Source organism: Anopheles stephensi, chromosome 3, assembly GCF_013141755.1.
Source record: "Anopheles stephensi strain Indian chromosome 3, UCI_ANSTEP_V1.0, whole genome shotgun sequence".
Lineage (NCBI taxonomy): Eukaryota > Metazoa > Arthropoda > Insecta > Diptera > Culicidae > Anopheles > Anopheles stephensi.
The window spans coordinates 60677211-60695696 of NC_050203.1; the positions used below are offsets into that span (position 1 = coordinate 60677211).

The following is an 18486-nucleotide window of genomic DNA, read 5'->3' on the forward strand; positions in this document are numbered from 1 at the left end:
CAATTTATGGACGTGGCAAATCCAGTTTTCGATTGCAGACAGTGCATCTAAACAGTACATTTGCATTATACGGCCACTAATTGCTTGGCGTGACGCAGTACGTTGCTCGTTCATCCGAGAGGGTGCTGTAAGTGATCGTAACGTGGCAGAAGTTTTGTTTAGGTAGTGCCTCGTTACTGTGGCAAATGTGCATTAATTAGAAGAATGGGAATGGTTGACTGTCATTTGTTGAGTAGTTTTGTGCACCGTGAAGCGTTACTTTTCAAATGTTAAATTGGAAGTTTAAAGTACACCATCCAAAGCGTATTAAAGGATGAGTGTAGAAAGTAGCAAGGTAAAAACTCTGTATTATATTCCAAATCAAGCTGCGTGAGAAGATGCGTGAGCCATTAGTGCATATATTAGCACCTCACGTTGCTGGTTACAGCATTTGCAATGATAAATACAATCGGGTTTGATCTAATGATGTGCCAGACACACTGCTGCTGACTGAGCGATGTGTCAACACGATTTTGCTGGAAATGTTTGCAAACAGCTAGAACTGCCACAACTCGGATGCATTCGCCGAGATTAGGTTTCACCGTTGATCGCACCTGTTTACGCGCGTGGACAATGTAGCCGCACGCATTAACATGTGTCGGCGCATCCAAACCATCAACCGTATCGGGTATCTACCACATACTCTCTCTCGATCGAAGCTTCGACGTTGCTGCACGACTCCCTTGTCTGTCCGGCATTGGTAGAACATAAATCATGAAATCGGTGATCGGTGGTGGTGGCATCGCGTGAAGTGATCGGGAGGAGACTGAAGGGAGCAAGCATGTGTATACCATTAGTGTCGGTTTGCGTTTCATTACCACACTGCACTGTGCAGCAAGCTCTCGAGCAAGGTGGCCAGAGTAGGTAGGTTCCGGTAGCGATAAGCTCGGCTGAAGTATCGTTGTGGGCTGTTGGTGCGAGGCTGAAGGTAGAATAGACTGGATTGGATTGGGTGGAGCACTGTGGTGAGCGTTAGATTTGGAGCGTTGGTCGTCGTGATCCTCCACTCAGCGCCAATGGAAACTGATAATCGCGTATGAAAGTAGGTTTCAGATGTGATATATGTTCCTCGATGATTTACAACTTCATCCGCCTTCCTTTAATGGATCAGAGGGTGGTATTGAATTCATTTGGTTTTGGGCTGATCTTTACGAGGTGCAGTGAAATGGGTCCTTTTTGTTGAGAGATCTGAAGTGAATTTCATTAAGGTTATCGTTCTTCGATTAGATTGTTTTGCATATTGTTTTCATACGACAGGACTGGGCATCGAAAAAGCATTATTCAAAAAAATTATAAACCCTTCTCGGCTGGCTCTTCACCTTTTAGTTGAATCTGTTAGTTAGGACATTAGCTAAACCTCTCTTGAAAACAAGTGTTTGCATTTTTTCAGCTCTTTCTACGACGGGTTAAGGTACATCCAATAGAGATCTGCCCAAAACAGTTATTTAATCGCTGGTGGGGTCAGCTAAGTTTTCTTGTACATTCTGAGTTATTTCCAATGTACGTTTTTAATACAAATGGACCGAAAAAACTTTGTCCATACTTTTGTACGTGGACATACTGGATTTGTCCATACTTTTCTTCTACGTTTCACGGCCTTACAATATTGTTACATAGCTAGAATGTACCCCGTAATACATAAAAAAATGAAGCAGGGGTGTACAAAGATGGCTAAAATGTGCCCCAATATTTCCAATTTATTTCCTCAGGGAAAAAGAGTCATGATGAACTAATCCTCAAGTAACTTCTTCTTCTTCTTTCTTGACTAAACGTTCTCTAATGTCATGCCTACCATTTCTGACTTACTAGACTTGTTTATACCGCATAGTTGGATAGTCAGTCCTCACTATTAGGGAACGGCCAAGTCCTGCCATGTGAAGACCGGCGCCGCAGTCACATCTACCACCGCGCCGTATCAATATAGGCGATTGCTATATAATATTTGAGGATTTGTTTGAACATAATCTTAAGGACAAATATCTGACCGCAAATATTTCGTTTAAAAAATGAGTCCACCTTTGTCTCATGCGTTACCACCTGTCTAGACATAAGACATGTCAAAATAGTGCTTCATATTGGTGGCATTGTCCATTGGCTGCGATTGGCCGATTTTTCTTTAAAGAATTACATATGGCACCATCCAGAACATTTATAGCCAAAGACAAAATGTGCATTACGATAGGAGCATGAACATAGGAGCAAAGCTTTGTCAATGGCGAATCGGAAGACTTGTATAGCTTATGTCTCTACCTGCCACAACATATCGTATCGAAGTGTCCAGTGTTCAAACATGTTTTGATTACGCTTATCGAAGAAGATCTAGTGTTTTGATTTCCATGCAGAATTGCTCCAGTTTTTGTACTATGATAATGTTCAGAGGATAGATTTTAATATTTTCTGCTGACGAAATGTTTTTTTTATTTGATTTTAAATCATCATCTCCATTCTTAGCCTTGAATGTAATGATCTAAAAGACGCAAACAGTTTTATAATGCTTAATGTGATGAAAAATCAATTCAAAATTTATTCTCCCGCTTAAATAATGTCAATTAACGACAGTGTTTGGTAAAATACGCACGCAGCAAAGCCTTGACGCCCGGCTGTTGCCATCCGATCAGTTGCATTGAATAATTTCTTCATCCATTTTACTTGATCTAATGAGCATATAAAATGTTCGATGCACTTACCCGGATCGCTCACTCACCGAGCGCGGGGCCCGCGCTTATGGCTTCATTAAACGTGCGCGGTGTGCGCCTGCAGTGCGCACCTAACCGAACTTTTCTCCCGGTATGTGGCGTGGCGGGAAAAACGGAAAACATCACTCAACCGTTTGTGATATCAGCGACACACGAGGGTGAAACGGTGGGTTCGACTGGGACCGGTTCGATGGTGGTGACTATAAATCATGCACACACAGCCACCACCAGAAAAGCGCACCGCGATCCAGCTGAGCTCACCACGACGTCCATAGAGTTATGCGCGTCTGCAGTGAGGCCGGAGCCTCTCGCGGAGAGTATACATTTTAAAATGTAAAGTAAGCGGGGTAACAAAGAAACAATGACAACAACGGCGGCGGATGGAGTAGTAGCAGGAGGAGAGACAAAACAGCCCCTTGTGGTTGTGGTGCTTTATCGACAGCCTTCTAATGATTGTAATTAATTTAATGCACCTTTTTTCAATGCGGTCATACTGCAATGCAACCCAGCACAGAAGGATGCATTGTGTGGTGTAAAACAAAATAAAACACAAAAAGCAAAACGGAACCGTGCGAGGTTGCGGCTCCGCATGTGCAAGCGCATGCTTGGAAGCGAATAAATAGATAAGACACTGGTGGGCCAGGCAAGGGTGGTGGGCGTGGAATGGACGGGTGCTCCGAAAGAATTAATGTCTATGCGCTATGTTGTGGAGCATTTTTCGTGCTGCTGCTGCTGCCTATGATACCCTTAACACTTTTTGCCATGATTGCCGCCGCCATCGCTGTGTGCCAGTTTCCTTAGCCGCAATGGCGGGGAGAACGTTTCTCTTTTCAATTATTTAATAATTGTAATCAATTGAAAATTTATGCGTGAAACGTGTTTGCTCGTGTACGGTGGCTCGTGTACCTGGCGGCGAAAGAACGAACGCAGTCATAAAAATTAATCTGCCGTTTTTCATTCCCCCGCAGTCCCGCATATGGTGAAGAAATGGCAAAACCCACCTGCAGCACCGTACGCGGAGACGAGCAAGTGATATCGGGCAATACTGCCGCCATGCTTTTATTCGCGGTTCGATCGATCGGGTGTCTCGGTCAATGCGGGACCTAAATCATCCCTCATCAAACCGTGTACGTGTGTGGATCGAGGTGCAGTAGTCCTCAGGGTGGTTGCGATAGATTTTAGTCTTCGATGTTCGCTTCGCCTCGTTCGTTCGTGGCATTAGCGCCCAAGAGTAGGAAGGGCTTCGATCGATTGGTTGGCGATCGTTTGTCAATCAGGTTCACAGCGTGGCTAAGTAGCAAAATCTCTCGCTCCTACTTCGAATCGAGCGAGCGAACGGAGCATAATGGGTCGATGTTTAATTAGGTGGTGAAATACATTTCCGTTTAAGACTGTCGCGCCGATAAACCGGTGGCGCCGGAAGTGATCGCTTTCGAGCGTGTCGCTGCTACTGGTGTTGCGGTGTAGTAGCGAAATTTGAAAGCATGATTTCAATCGACAGCGGTTTCTCACTTCTTCGTTCGCTGGACATGACGTTTCGTTATCTTGTATTTTGCGAGAATTATTTGTCTTGTTTTGCTTGCTTAGTAATGAGTTCGGACCAAGTCACCAAGTGCATTATTTTATTATTTAAGAAGTATTGATGCAAGTTTTAATCGAAAACTACAGGTATTAGACAATATAATGTCTAGAAGTTTTGGGCTATCATTTGTCGCTTCCTTGGTATGATTTTCTCTTAGCTGGTTAGAAATATTAGCTGGGGCTGTCCGGTGGTCGAGGCGATAGCGGCGCCGGTCTTCACACGGCAGGACCGGGGTTCAAATCCCATCCAAACCGCCTCCCCGTACGCAGAGCTGACTACTTTGCTATGGGTAGAATCAAGTCACAGAGAGCCAGAAATGGCAGGCCGAGACCTTTCGAGGTTGTAGTGCCAAGAAAGAAGAAGAAGGTTAGAAAATTTAGTACTATTTGGTGGCTGAGGCAGTAGCGACACTGATCTCTACACGGTATGACCAGGTATCGAATCCTTTGTGAGCCGCATCTCCTTACGCAGGGGTTACTCTACAGCTACGAGCGAAATAACGAAGCCAGAAATAGGTGGCCAAGACCTCTCGAGGTTGCAATGCCAAAGAAAAGAATGGGGAGATTAGTCTACATAGAATTTGATACCCATGACCTTCATGTTGTTACTCAACTTGTTACCCTTTTACTATGATGCACGACTTGTTTCCGTTGACACTTATTATAATTTGAATTTTTCTATTCACATGCGGCTGTCCGGTAGCCGTGGCGACAGGCTTCGGCTGAGTACTTTGCTACGGGTAAATTCAAGTTCCCTGAGGTTGAGTTCTCAGGGGTTCTTTTTCATGATTGTTTTCTGAAATTTCGTTAATTTTTCAAATCCATCCAAATGTGCAAGACAGAGAAAAAGAGTTCTTATGAAGGAAAAAAAGGATAAATATTGTTTAAAAAGTTGTTTATGAAAAAATACATTAAAATCACATGGCACCAAAAAAGACGTGACAGAAACAAATTAGTCTTCTAAATTGTTTGTTGTGTAGCACCTTATTGTCTTGCCGTTTAACAACGGAAACACCACGTTAGAATTCATCTTTGCACACCTTTGCCGAATCTTTCCAATTTAGCTTTCACTCTCTCGCTCATCTATATTCCACCAACCTTTTTTTATTTACTTTCCTTCTCTCGAATAGATTTTATTTTTATGACACCACCGGCAGCAAGCAGCAAAAATCGTGTGGATGCGCGTGTGTTTTGACGGGCTGTGCTTCGCGTCACGGCGCCCGGCCGTCGAGCAGGAGACGCAGACGGTCTTGTGCGGCGCAACCGCACTCGACGCCCAGCAGCTCGGCCGGCTGCTGAAGTACACGAACTTCGCGTCCCCCGCCGCCGTACCACCCGTCGCCACTGCGCCACGGCGATTCGGCGACGTACTGACATCGGTCCCGGCCGCGAAGAAGACTGCTGCGTCGTCCGCGGTTGCAGCGACCGCATCAGTCAACGCGCACGGTTTCGCGAGTTCAGATCGTTCGCAGCGGCGTACTAGTGGCAGTAGCAGCAGCAGCAACAGTAGGTGCGAACAGTCCGCGACCGCGAGTGTACCACGCGACCACAACGATCGCGACGGCAAGAGGATGAGTGACCAGAGCGCGTCGGCGGTGCCGACGAACGCGTCTGACACCGTCAACAACAATCTGGACGCGGGTACGGTCAACAGCTACAAGCAACTGGCCCAGCTGCAGGGTGACCAGCAGGTTCAGGGCATCCTACAGAACCTGTTCATTGGCGATGGGGAAGCGCTCGGCCTGTCGTCACAGGTGCAGGAGCTGCTCAAGGTCGTACAGGCGAAGGACATTCGCATCCGCGAGCTGGAAGATCTGTTGCGGCAGAAGCACGATGAGGTGGCGGAGTTGCGCAGCCATCTGGACAAGTTCCAGAGTGTGTTCCGAACGGGCGGTGGTGCTACCGGGGTGTCACCCGGTGGCCGTAAGCTCGGCACACACGGCGGTGTACAGCGGCAGCGTGCCCAGGGCATCTCGGCCGAGCCGCAGAGCGAGAGCTCGGTGTTGGAACTGATGCACGTCACGTTCCCGAAGTATGATAAGGAAGAAAGGTAAGTGCGACAACGTAGACGATAGCTGTGCTCTGTGTACTAATCCAAAGTGATATTGCAACTAATTTGAAGTGTCAGTTCAAGTGACTTGAGTAGAACGCTCATACTATTCAGAGATCTCTCTTCACAGACCACGTTCTACACTATCTAAAGTATCTAGAGACTTGTGTCAGAATTAGAACTTTAATTACTTTATTCAACTTCCTCTAAATGGAAGCAAAAATCAAATCGCTACAAATTCTAGCAAACCCTCAGACATGTGTCTGTTTCCAGTAGCCTAGAGGAGGTCGCAAAGGCTCACTGACCTCGTTCTCGATTCGCAATCCCTTTGCGCCCCCCTCGCCGCTAGTCAGTTCCCCACCACCTTTTCGAACACGTCACCCGCGTTTCAAACGACTCAATTGTTGTTCGGCGAGCCCCGTCTTAGAAGACGCGTCGTCGACGAATCGTGTTGACGGGTCATGTCGCTGTTTGGTGCAACTTATTCAACCGGGAGCCTATCGTCGTATCTCGGTGCAAGGATCGTTACGTGCGTTGGATCCATATGAGCTATCTTGCATTCGATCAATTAGAGCAATCGGTCGCTGCACGACGATGCATCTGGCTCGCGGCTGGTTTTGGTCGCGAGCACAGCACCAGCGACCCTGTAGCGCGAACGCGCGCGATACGCAAGGGCGCAATAAATGAATCGCTGATTTGATCGCTTCCGATGTCCGGTGTTCGGTAACGTAACGTGCTTGTCGGCGTTACGGCTTAGCATGTTTTGATTTTTGCGTGATGTTGATAGATCAAAGTAACGAGGACGGGCTTTCGTGATCGCAAGCATGAACAAATTATTATTTCGACATAAAGGTCTGCGTGATTTGCGTTGGCACACATTTTCGATCAAGGCCTTTTTTATAGAAAATCATTATGCATTGAAATGATAATTAAAACTGCCTGTTTACCTACCAATTCCCCCTTTGGTTTTTCATGGTGTAGATCAATTGTTTTAAATTTAATTTAAAGTCAAGCACTGCCATTCACCTCAGAATTAATGGCAAACATCGAACCGCTACTAGGTGGTCCCCCATGCGAGCCCTCCCCGCATGGAGTTTCAATGACTTATCTCGAGTGTTTCCATAATGGACGTTTTTATCACTATCATTTCATTGTACATGTTTGATTTTTTCACCCGTCTGGCCGAAGTCTGAGGGTGAGGTGTGGAATTCATGCTGCAGCATTTCTCAATAATCCCTACTGCATCGTTGCGCCTAGTTTCTAGGGACAAAATTTACGTTCCAAACGCTCCCATTCACTCGGTAGGAGGTTAGATTTCTAAGCCTAGCCGCGCGAAGGAGCAGCACTGCCCCGAAACGTGGCCGTCCGTGAAATCACGCCCCAAAGGCTCCACCCTCTCGGTGCCAAATGCGTCGAGTGCAGTAAAACAAAAAAAAAAAGGGTCCTACCGACGACTTCGCCGTGACGACGAGAGCGTTGTGCACAAAATGGCACAATTGCATCGATTGCACAATCGTACACACGGAGTCTATGATGGACTTTTCGCGCTCTCCGGCGCTGTAGAGTGAGACGGAGAGAATGTGTACGTTTGCATCGAGCTGGGCACATATTTATATGGGCATAAATAATGCCCATGTTGGCCGTCAGAACCCGTAGTGTGCGCCCCCGTGGTTGGTGGTCGCTCGATGACGATTTTATGCTTCAGGTAACCCCCGAAACCGACCGATCGTGCACCGTCGATCACCCTGTGATGTGTTAAAATGTGCGTTTGTTTGAGCAATGCTGCACTCGATCGCAAAGGTGGCATTTAATCATAGGAAATATAGATCTATTGCTAATGTGTGCGTGTAGGGTGTTTTTTTTTTTCTACCTCTTGCCAAATGAAAAGTAAAACTCCCTTCAGCCTGTGTTCGTGATGGAAGGGTGTGTTTCTCTGTTAACTTGTCCAACGGCGCCCAACGGTTGTGTGTCTTGTCGTCACCAGCCTTTTTCCTCTGTACACTATCGCATGTTGGCTCGTGTGTAATGACACCAACTCTTCGTCATCTCGAGTTCATGTTGAGCAGATGTCGGAAAAATGTTTTACCGTGCTCCGGTGCAGAATGTGAACGTCACGGCATTAAGTATTTTATCCGTCACAAATTAACGCGAATTAGCAGGAGACCGTGGGTTGTGGATAGCTGCCAACTAAGCACGAACTACTTCCAGCCGTGAACGGTTAGTAGCTATGTGAGCGATAAAATGTAGCTCAGTCCTCCGGTGTGTCGGACATTATAAACCATTTGGTGAGAGATGGTGTGCTGGAAGCAATAAAATGAGATGCTTCTTTTGAAGCTGATGCACCTCCACGAGGACATTCCGAAGATGCGTTCAAACATTTAAGAGCAAAACGAGGAAAAAAGCACAGATGTTTACGCGGCACTAGAGTTTTGTAAATGTAATGCTCCATATTCCCTTTTACGATAGCTTGAAAATGGTGCATGTATCGGCCCGGGAAATTGTGGCAAATTTTGCCCGCGAATGTTTCCAAACGATCACACCCGAGATAAACAGCAGCGCTTGCCGTGGCAGATGATCAAAAGCAGATCCTGCTTGGGGCAAATTCTTTGGGACTTCCCTTTGCTCTGGATGCTGACCCCGATCATTACGTTCATCCCCAAACAACGTGTGTTGCTCGAGTACTCGAGTGAAGAGTGCTTGTAACAGCAACTTTCCACACGAGAACCCATCATCCGAAGCATGCTGTTGTGTAAATAAATCGTCATCCTAAACTCGTCTTCGTGCGTTCACACGCGTTTTGGATGTTTGGAAACACGAAATCGATTCCGGAAAGAGTGGGCCATTCTGTATTGCACAATTGCAGTAATGGCGCTAGGGGTAGTGTGAAAATCCACTTAATGGTTGGGCGTTTTTCCAGTTAAGGAAAGTGTGTAGCTGTCAGCTAAGTTATCATGTTTCGGGGCAACAAGTATAATTTTGAGCGGCTGTTAGCCGTGACGGATATAGTTTTCCTATGATCACAACACTTTAAAGTTGATTCAAATTTCCACAAGACATCTTTCAACCCACGCATTAATGCAGCTTCTAGCTTGTAGAGCAGAGAGTTATTTGATACGTTTCCTTTAGCCTTCATTTACACCAGGAAATCTGATAGAGTGTCCAGGTTAACTAGGAGATATCCTATTTCTCGAAGTCTATTAAAATTCAGCCAAGAGTCTCCTATGAAATCCATTTTGTATGTTCGCTCCAGAGATCGTTTAGCTCTCCCTGGTCTACTCTATCGGCGAAAGGGATCAAAATGTAATTAAAATGTTGCCAATCAGAGTATCGTAAATCCATCCCCAACCATTGCCTTCCACACTTTTGCTCGCTAGAGTTGAAGCACGTGCGCAGGTGACTCACGGTGCTACCGTTGGCAGCTAGTACACAGCCTAGCCCCACATACACACACAGCTTTCTGCTAGCTTAAGGGCTAGCTGCTTAAACACGCCGTAACCACACCGTCCAATAACACGCTTGTTTTGCCACCAATTCATTGGGCCACCGACGCTTGCCGAGGTTCTTGTTGGACCTTCTGTGGGTCGAACGATAGCGTAAATAAGAATGTTCATTTATTTATTCACCGCGTGGATTTGCGAGTATATCTGCAAGCGAACGGCCCCTCGCGAAACCAGTGATTAGTTGTGTGCAATCAAATAAATTTATAGAACCTCGCATTGAACACGAAAGAGCAGTGTAAACGGTTTTAAATTGAATGTCCATTAAGCCACTTCGGGATTGCGATTTTCCCATAGGTTTAAATAGAAATTGTAGCCAAACACCATTTTTGGCGAGCTTCATCTCCATTGTGGTATTTCCCATAAGGTGCAAAATAAATATTTCACTCTATAACTATACGTATGCGTATTCGCATCAGACAGTAAGGTCTCCAAACTGTCAAACATCAAACAGACTAGAAGAAAAACGTTGCCAACTGCTGCTGCTACTACACGGTTCGCGATCCTGTGTAGCACAGCTGTCGATCGCCATGAATGTGTTTCAATAAAAAAGATTTATGGTAATGCTGATGGGGGAATAATAACGATGTGATTTCGATAATTAAAGCGGGTAATTTAAGATAAACATGGTGTGCGCAACCACCACCATCACCACCACCGCTACCCACCGCAAGTCTCGCAGGGTCTTTTCTTTTACGGCGTGACAACGGCCATTGCTGCGCCGGGCACGTTTGTCCGATCGATCATGGAGCACCATGTTATGATTAGCTGGACGTGTAATGTTCGGTTATGTCATAAGTAATAGTTTTCTTTTTTCATGTGGATTAAGCTTAATGTTTATCCGTACTGATCGATTGATCGTGTGCTGACATATACGTCGTTTGGTAGAGAGGTTTATTTGAATTTCTTTGTCGGAGTGAGTAATGTGTTACGTTTCATGTTGTTTGATCTTTAGTTTTCCATAATAGTTTCGCAATTTATTATTGCTGGAAACTCATGTTTTTAGGCTTCAAAAAAGATAATTATTTTTAATATCACACTATAAAGCTAATGCAAACCATCCTTGCCTCCTCCACCATCTCTCGACCATCGCTTATTGCAACCCGAACCGCTGCAAGCTAATATCAATTAGTTTCTCTCCGACAACGACGACGGTACATGACATGTAATTAAAGCTATCCACTACTTCCTCAAGGAAACGGTTCGACTCGATAATCGCCGGTGAGTGGACGCTATACTACTGCATTTGCTGCATATTATCAACGACGCTAGCCTGCGGGCTTTTCAAACAACTTACTTAAACGGTGTCCCGTTGGCGGTTGGAAAACTGTTTTGCGCCACTTGCTTTGGGCAATGGAAGGTAAAGGTTTAAAATTTGTATTGTTTGTTTGAAAATAGCCCGTCTATGGTCGCGCGTGTTGCGATGGGCAAAGTAAACCAAGTTTTCGTTCGTTTATTGCCGCAAGTTGATGTGATGATTTTGCATCGCTAGAAAATGGCTTTTTTGCTATTGCCCGCGAGATGTTAGAGCCTGGTTTGTGCATGTGGGTTGTAGTTGTAACATAGGTGGCCAAAAATTGCCCCCGGGGTTGAAGCTCTTGTAGGAAGCTCACTTAAGCACGGATAATGAGTTGAAGACTGGACAAACGTGTTTTGTAGTAAATCGTTGCTTAATACAGTAGTTATACTCAAAGCTCTTTGTTGAAGAGTTGAAAAGAAACCCAAGTAATGCTTCTGCTTTACAAAGTATATCTTCAAGAAATAATAAATTCTTCAATTCTACACAGTTTTGCTTATAACCACTTTGACTGCCCTTCACCATGCTTGTACTGTTGCATTTGCCATAATTACTTTGGCGAATTTATTAGCTTTTCGATACACGACAAAAGCGGTCCACAGCGACATTAATGTCCAACCGTGTCCATAAGTTTATCGATTCGATTGGTTCCACATTTTATCCGCGCAGCTTAATGGCCACGCAGTAGCAGCAGGTCGCGCCGCATGTTTTCACACTTGGCAAAAAGCGCCCAAAGGGTTAAAGCTCCACGTTGTACGATCGGATCGTAAATCCGTTGTAACGCCGTCACCATCACTACTATCTGATACAAGGATCGCATGTCCCGCTTAATGGGTACAATCGAAACCGTTTAAGTTTGCCGGTGTGTTCTGTGCAGTTGGTCGCTTTCCCGCAACATTGTGAATCAGTGTTGCGATATTCTTATCTTCTTGCGAATTGCATCGCAAATTGCACTCCCTGCGCTACTTTGCAAGATGTAGCAGCAGCAGCAGCAGCAGTTTTGATTGAGTGTACCAACTCCACAAACGGACAGATTACTTCATTACGATGAAAGATTTTAATCACACTCGATCTTTACCGACCCTAGCGCACGAGGGGCGTATTTTTTTTATGATTATTTAGTCTCCGCGGCTTTTCTTTGCTCTGCGTGCACACACTAATGCTTGCGTTCTTGTCAACTTGGTGCATTTCGCAAGACACGCCAGTTGCGCTAGCTGCCTGTAGAAGAATGTGTTCCTTCCCAAAAACGGCACCGTTCGGCTTATATATCGGTCAGCTAATGTACGCCCTGCCACAAACTGGAGCAAATTCCAGTGCATCTTACTCATCGATCTCTTGACACATGTGCCTGTGCGTTGCATTTGGTTTTGCACGGGACTGCTCGTACTGCCACCCCTTTTGGATTCAAGTTTTTGCATCAAGCGTCCAACTAACTGGTGCTGCTGCTGATCTCGCTCCCCAACTCGGTGCAACCGGTTGTGTGATGAAGCTGCAGTTTATTTTGTTTTAAGTTTGAGTGTATTTATTTGGATTTTTCTCCCAACGATAAGTCGCCACGTGTGATGAAGGAATAGGGCGCATGTTGGCGTACGAGCGCGCTTGAATGATGGCGGTGATGGTGGTTTTGTTTGTGTAAACAACGCCTTGGGAGAATGCGAATGAAGAGCCAAAGGTGACCGTTTTCATCGATGGCGGTATTGCTTTACTGATGCCGCCGTCGATAGATTGATCTTTACTGGGAATTGCAGGGATGACTTGTGTGGATTGTGTAATGAGGGCTAGGAATTTGTGTCATCGTTACATTGTATATCTAAGTTACGAGTAATGTTTGATCAAAGTTTTATTTGAAGTTTTTTTTTTTCTTGAGGGGTCTGTCATTATTGCTTCTTGAAGATTCTTATTTATTCTTCTCAAAATTTCAAATTTTCCGAAGTTATCACATCCCTAAAGTGTAAATAATTTCCGTTAGTTCCTTCCTAACAAGGTATTGATAATTCAGCTCTAGGACGCTCTTTATTACATTTTCTGCTACAGTTCGTAACATAATTATACACCCTCCAATTTCTTCTTTACATAAGAAAATTCATAAATTATTTCTCGCCACTTTTCTTACTTATTCTTAAAGAATTGACAGTTCTTTCGAAGTTGGATTGTTCGAAATTCTTCTGGTGAATCCCGACTATATCCGGGACTTTACGCAAAGCGTCAAATGAAAAGGCCAAACTTTTACCTATCGATAAACACACCATCAATCACTCAGTTCGAACCAATTTCTACCAAATGCACTCCTTCATCAGGTTTACCTCACACTCGAACGCCTATCGATCGCCGTGTTGAAAACGCCACGGCTTTCCATTTGCGTTCGCACAGTTTCGCCCGGCTCGGTGTCACTGTTGGCCACACGCCAGCCGAAACCTGTCAAAGTTCAATCAAATTTGTCATCAATAATTATGTTTCGCTGCGGGGGTTCACGATGAACAGTTGAAACGCCCGCGCCCCCGAATGCATCGAAACGAAAGATTAATTGCACCCGCGCGCGTTAAGGTGCATATTCAAATGAACGCGGCATACCGGCGGGTGGGTTAGAAGTGGTAATGCATTGGGCCAATTATTTGATCGTGGGTACGCACAGCAGTGGTGCGATTCGCGTCTAGAAGGCTTAGGCCAAGTATTATCGACTTGTGGCGCTTATTACAGTGTAGTACCTGTTCGGAATGTTTCTTTCAAAATTCTTTCAAAATTGTAGTATACTTTAATAGTTAAAAATTATGTTAAAAATTGTTTTGTTTTTCTGTGAGCAATCCTATGATCCTATTTAGCTTATTTATTACAAAAATCGAGACTTTATTGACGTGTACAAAACATGTGTACATAACTGTATCTACTATTCGTCACGATCCGTTTTTCCCTGCACCCGACATGCACATTTTCACCGCGGTCATGCACTTTATATTTTAATTTCATTTTAATAACCCTCCCCAACTCGTGCACCTGCCCCCCCCCCCCCCCCCCATCTGCCGTTGGACGCGTAAAGCGAGTGGCAAAGATTAGGTTTCAAACGCACGACGACGAACGCACGGGCGAAAAACGGTTCCCAACGACGTTCATCAGGGTTTGAGATGATAAGCTTGATGGTGAATGGGGCAGCAGAGCAACTAAGGGGACGACGGCACGGCATACACCGTTGATTATGTTTCTTTCGTACGAAGGTACTAAGTTGGTCTGTTGGGATCGCTACACGGGCATGCAAAATTTTCTATGCAAGTAAGGTGGTCCAACAAAACCGCTCCGACCGTGTGGATATCGCGGGTGTTGGGAGGGAGACCGCGTAGGCAGGCATAATGTTTTGCATGTGATCGCGCGTGTGCCATCTATGCGGTTTGACACGGGAGCTGTACGCATGAAAGCCACACTGCTTGCCGCCTGATCCGGTGGTGGATTGTTCGTTTTGTACTTTTAATTTATTATCTATTATGTTGTCATCGTACAGAACGGGGCAGACGGCAAAACGAAAGTGAATTAGTCGATTAATGCAATGCAAATGTGGCCGTCATGGGATCAAAAGCCGTACTGTAGACGCTGCTAGGTTATGGTGGAGTCTACTGAGGATTTTAGTCGGGAGTTTACTAAAATAGTTTTTTGTCACTTGCTATACAATTTTTGTCAAGCTCACAACCCATCATGTGCAAAGATGTGTTTGCTGCTTGCCAATAACGCAAAAAGAGAAGATCTTCATGACGGGAAAGCAGAGATCCAAGGACTGCTCGAGTACCAAATTCCTCGCTTATAAATATTTTCCTTAAGGAGATTTGCCAAGGAAGTGTTCTTTAATTTTCACACATTTTTTAAAGAGTCCCGCATATCGGTTTATATTATCAGAAAAGATTAAAGATACTCCAGAGAAGGTGATGTTCAAATTTTAAACCATAAGTTCGGCAAGCGGCATGTTGTTTGACTTGGTAGCATCCCTTGGTTTTAAAACATCGTCTGTCTTCATTGACACAGTGTGACCGAAGTGTGTACGGGGAATTTTTAAGACCACGTGCCTTTCTGGACCTAAGCCAACATCTCTTCAGATCCATGTGTTGGCACACAACAGTATAGAGCTTTATATCATATGTCAAATCGTTTAAAAAATTATAATGGCTTATGCCAAACATGAAGTTTTACCTTTATGATTTATGGTCGCTGGTCTTCAACGCTTTAGATTTTTCTAAAGGATTCATAAAGTTTCTGGAAATAAAGGGACTCATTAGGGTTTTTGCATAAGGAGAACTTTTCTTTAGTTGAGATTATTTAAAAGTTCCTTTTTAAATTTTATTTCTAAAATATGGTAAATAATAAATATTGTCTATTCCTCAGTTTGTTCAACTAATAAAACTCGAAGCATCGCATTAGCATGCCATAGTCACCTGTATAGCACTGCGGGCTGTGAAGGGTGTCTAGTTCCGAGCAGCTATCAGTAGGTCGTTGACTAAATACATTTTACCTTCTTGTCGTAACACAGTTCCCTACCAAAAACCCGCATGTGAAAGTTCGCTCTGTACGGGTAGGCAACTTCCTTCGGCTTATCGGCTGTCTGGCTTGGCAACGGAAGGGCAACCACATTCTCGACTGAACAATCATAAGCCCCTACCCATCAACGAGGGGTGTAAGGTTATAAGCGGTGCCCCGTAAACCTTGGTGTGCGTCACCCGCGAAGGTTGATCGGTGCGCATCGTAAGGTCATCCATCGCACAAGTCAATCCGAAGAAGCGGGACTCGGTTATTTCGAACCGGGACACACTTACTGTCTCAGCTGATGATTTCATTGTATTTGTTTACGGGTACTGATTTAGACTAGCCTTAAAATTAGTACACGCTTAGCTTTTCTTACTCCTGTTCTAACAACCCACACCGAGACCGTGCCGCACTTTCGTCTGAACGATTGTGACATTTCCATTGTATTTTACAAGATTTAATGTCGATCGGGTGTAACGTGAACAAACGTTTGACACGAATGATAAGGTTGCGTTCATCCATCTTTCGGTGCAGGCAGGAGGTCGATCAGCCGTTGAGCATTATCGGGTTGCGTGCTGTTGTGTCGAACATTGGGCGGCCCGTCGTTCACTCGCACGGCAGATGAGGCGTTTATTTTTGTCCCGATGCCAACAGCTGTGTTATTCTCGCGATTGCAAACCGTACCACAGTGGCGTGTTTCCCGCGTGTGAGAGTAACTGTCCGTGTTAATTAGTGCCTGACTCATCGGGGGCTAGCCGTGTGTCACGCTAAACCGTTTGTGCCTAAGTAGTATGACACGAGCACGGAGGACGCCAGTCCACTTGGCAGCAGATCGAGTTTCCTGAACCGTGCAATAAACTCGCCGACGTTGATTCGGTAGCGGAGCTATTAAAATGATTCTTATTGAGACGTTGACCGGTCGCAGGCTAAGATGACAACTGGGCAGCGCAGTTGAGTTAGTCTATTTGTTGCATGAATTGCCGTGAGTGAATTGCAAGAGCTGTGCTAGTAGCTTTGGGAGTATGGGAATGCTATGGGTAAAGGCATTCAGAAATAGAAAGTCAAGATCTCCGAAGAAGATCTTCGGAAATTGTAGATTCAAAGAAGTTTAAGAATCCTGCTAAACTGCTTGAAGCGATTCTTGCTCTAAAAAAAATAAAAATTTCATACGAGATGGGCCATTCCAGTTGCACATACCGTCAGGTCGCTCTGTCCTTGCAAAACCCTCCTGCAGCGGTATTGTGATGGATTGGTCACATCGATGTCCAGTGAGTATGTGTAATGGCATTTCCGGAACAACATGGCGGCTGCCACCAGAGAAGGCTCGATCAACGGTGTGATCGTTTTTTTTTTTCATTCTTTCTTTGACATCTCTGGCGTGACACACCGCACTGTCATCTGCAGCTCACGGCTCACGTCACGTCACATCAACCATCGGCATAAAACAAGCAGCTCTATAGCCATGTTCGTCCTATTTGGCGGGAGAGAAGCAAACGATTTTTTGTTGTTGTATTTGAACGCTAAGCGTCCAGCAGCTGTGATGTGGTTTAGTTGGCTCAATCGCTCTTTACACCAATCCTTCGATCACAGTGGGAGGTGGTATTGATGGGTAGGAAAAAGCAAAAGTATGCAGCCAACGTTGGTGTTTACGCACCACTTTTGGGCTTGGCCATCGCAAACCGGTGGTGAGATGGGCGCGTTACCCTATTCCGGCCAGCGAAACGTGAGATGAATGTAACGATAAATTTTCCCTCACCTGACGGGCCATATTCACCACGTACAGCGTACTGCAAAAGCGAAATGAAAACTCAATGACAAAAAGTACAATATTTCTTTGGACGACAAGCCGCGAAAGCCGACGAAGAGTGGATCGGCGAGAGAGTAGTGGACCGATTGCTGAGCTGAATGGAGACGCACGGGTTAAACATGAACGTGTCGCTGCGGGAAATCGTCTGCATCGAAAAAGACGAAGAAGCAAAGGGAGTTTTCCGCGATGAATCCCACGGAATGATTAATGTTGGCCAGTGTCACAAAGCAGCACGGTCCCGTAAATCACGTCGGTCTATGATTGGTGGAGTGTGCTTGGGGTGGGTTTGAAACACATGATTGATTTTTCCACTGATTGGCTGCGTTTGGTTGGTGCAAGTGCAAGCGAGGTGGCCCTGAGCATCTCTGGCGTTTATTGCATCACAGCGCTGGAAGGTAGGGATGTCCTTGAAGGTAGCTATGATTTGTGTGTTTACTCAGTTTAAGTCATAAATCAAGACCATCGAAATGAGCCCTAAAATCTACTTATTTGTATAGATGAACCAATAATCATAATCCTGCGTTCAATGATCGTTGATCACCAATCAATTCTTAGTCCTCTGTTTAAGACACAAGTTTATCTTTACGATAATGATAATCATTTTTATCTCCTTCGTTGATGATGAATTTCCATCGCAGAGTAAAATTATGCTCCATTCGCGCCTTAATTTTACTTTTCCTTTCTTTTCCCCCTTCCCCGTACCTTCTGCCACACGCAGACCAATTAAAGTCGGTCGTGCACGTGTTTCGCAGCACTCGCATCGATAAATCATGTTTAGTGGTGGTTTATTTATCTTGCCCATTGCTGTTCACTGAGCATGTAAGCGGCTGATTGGCACTTACAGAGCGCGGTAACTCATAAATCGTTCTTTTTAGTTCTTTGGCGCTGCCACAAAACAACAAGTGAAAACAAATCCGCACGATGACCTGCAGCGACGCGAAGTGCATCTCATTTGCAAATGTCATCCGTGACAAATGTCTCGGTTGGCTTTGGAGGCTAAGGTTTCTGGATTGGACGGA

At 45.1% G+C, this 18486-nt stretch overlaps 1 protein-coding gene across 4 annotated transcripts in view; it reads left to right on the plus strand.

The window, feature by feature from the left end:
- LOC118513550 (cGMP-dependent protein kinase, isozyme 2 forms cD4/T1/T3A/T3B) overlaps positions 1–18486 on the plus strand; it is a 109295-nt gene that overhangs the window by 11120 nt on the left and 79689 nt on the right. For all 4 annotated transcript variants that reach the window (XM_036059443.1, XM_036059442.1, XM_036059441.1 and 1 more), the window contains one exon: positions 5447–6366. In XM_036059443.1, the coding sequence (XP_035915336.1) occupies positions 5495–6366 (872 nt within the window). In that variant the 5' untranslated portion in view covers positions 5447–5494. The remainder of the gene's footprint in view (positions 1–5446; positions 6367–18486) is intronic.